The following is a 1,225-nucleotide window of genomic DNA, read 5'->3' on the forward strand; positions in this document are numbered from 1 at the left end:
ATCAAGGTAGGCCAAGAGCATCAGGTTCTAAGGCTACTATTGGTGATTCTAGAAGGAACCACCATATTTTTTTCTACTGTGGATCATAATCAAGAATAACATCAGAACACGGTGATTGAAGCTAAAGCTACTTATCAAGGTACGAAAATTTCGATTTTATTTGACTCAGGTGCCACTGATTCTTTCATTTCTGCCAATTTGGTTAAACTTTGTAATATTCCTGTGAGAAAGGTTGAGTTGGCATGGAAAGTTGAGTTAGCTTCTAGATCTAAGGTAGAAACTAGTTTGATTACAGTAGATTGTGAAATTCATCTTAAGTTATTTACCACTAAAGCAAGCCTCAGAGTTATTCCTTTAGGAACATATGATATAATTTTAGGAATGGATTGGTTGGATCAGCACCAAGCTATTATTGATTGCAGCGAAAAGGTTATTAAGTTTATTGATGATAATGGAGCAAATAGATTCATAATAGGAATTAAGAGGCCTATTTCTATTAGAACTATTTCTGCTAAACAACTTCAAAGGTGTTTACGGAAAGGTTGCAAGCTGTTTGCTATTTCTATAAATGATTTTTCTGAACCTTTGGTTAATCAAATTAGTTTAGACCATCCATTACTGAAGGAATTTTTAGATGTCTTTATAACAAAAATTTTGAGTATTCCACCTAAGAGAGAAATAGACTTTAGGATTGATCTTGTGCTTGGAACTGAACCTATTTCTAAAACTCCTTATCGTATGACAGCACAAGAATTGGTAGAACTCAAGGTTCAACTTGAAGAACTTCTTGAAAAAGAGATGATTAGACCAAGTGTCTCTCCTTAGGGTGCACCTATTATCTTCATTGAGAAGAAAGATGGATCACTTAGACTGTGTATCAATTACAGACAGTTGAATAAAGTTACTATCAAGAATAGGTATCCATTTCCTAGAATTGATGATTTATTTGATCAAGTGAAGGGTGCTAAAATATTTTCTAAGATTGATCTTAAATCTGGGTACCATTAGTTAAGAATTCAAGAAGATGATATTCATAAAATAACATTTTGAACTAGGTATGAACATTACAAATTCATTGTTGTACCTTTTGGTTTAACAAATGCACCATCAGTATTTATGAGTCTGATACAGGGAGTTTTTAGAACCTTCCTTGATAAGTTTGTAGTTGTTTTTCTAGATGACACACTGATTTATTCTAACTCCTTGGAGGAGCATGAACAACATT

The 1,225-nt window shown here is 33.1% G+C and overlaps 1 protein-coding gene across 1 annotated transcript; it reads left to right on the forward strand.

The window, feature by feature from the left end:
- The first annotated feature begins 381 nt into the window (after window positions 1–381).
- LOC149572410 (uncharacterized) lies at window positions 382–825 on the forward strand. Its single transcript, XM_089815834.1, has one exon. The coding sequence runs from the start codon at window positions 382–384 to the stop codon at window positions 823–825; it is 444 nt and encodes a 147-aa protein (XP_089671960.1).
- Window positions 826–1,225: the final 400 nt, after the last annotated feature.

This window comes from Cupressus sempervirens, chromosome 2 (assembly GCF_028749045.1).
Source record: "Cupressus sempervirens isolate cs-2001-9-10 chromosome 2, ASM2874904v1, whole genome shotgun sequence".
Lineage (NCBI taxonomy): Eukaryota > Viridiplantae > Streptophyta > Pinopsida > Cupressales > Cupressaceae > Cupressus > Cupressus sempervirens.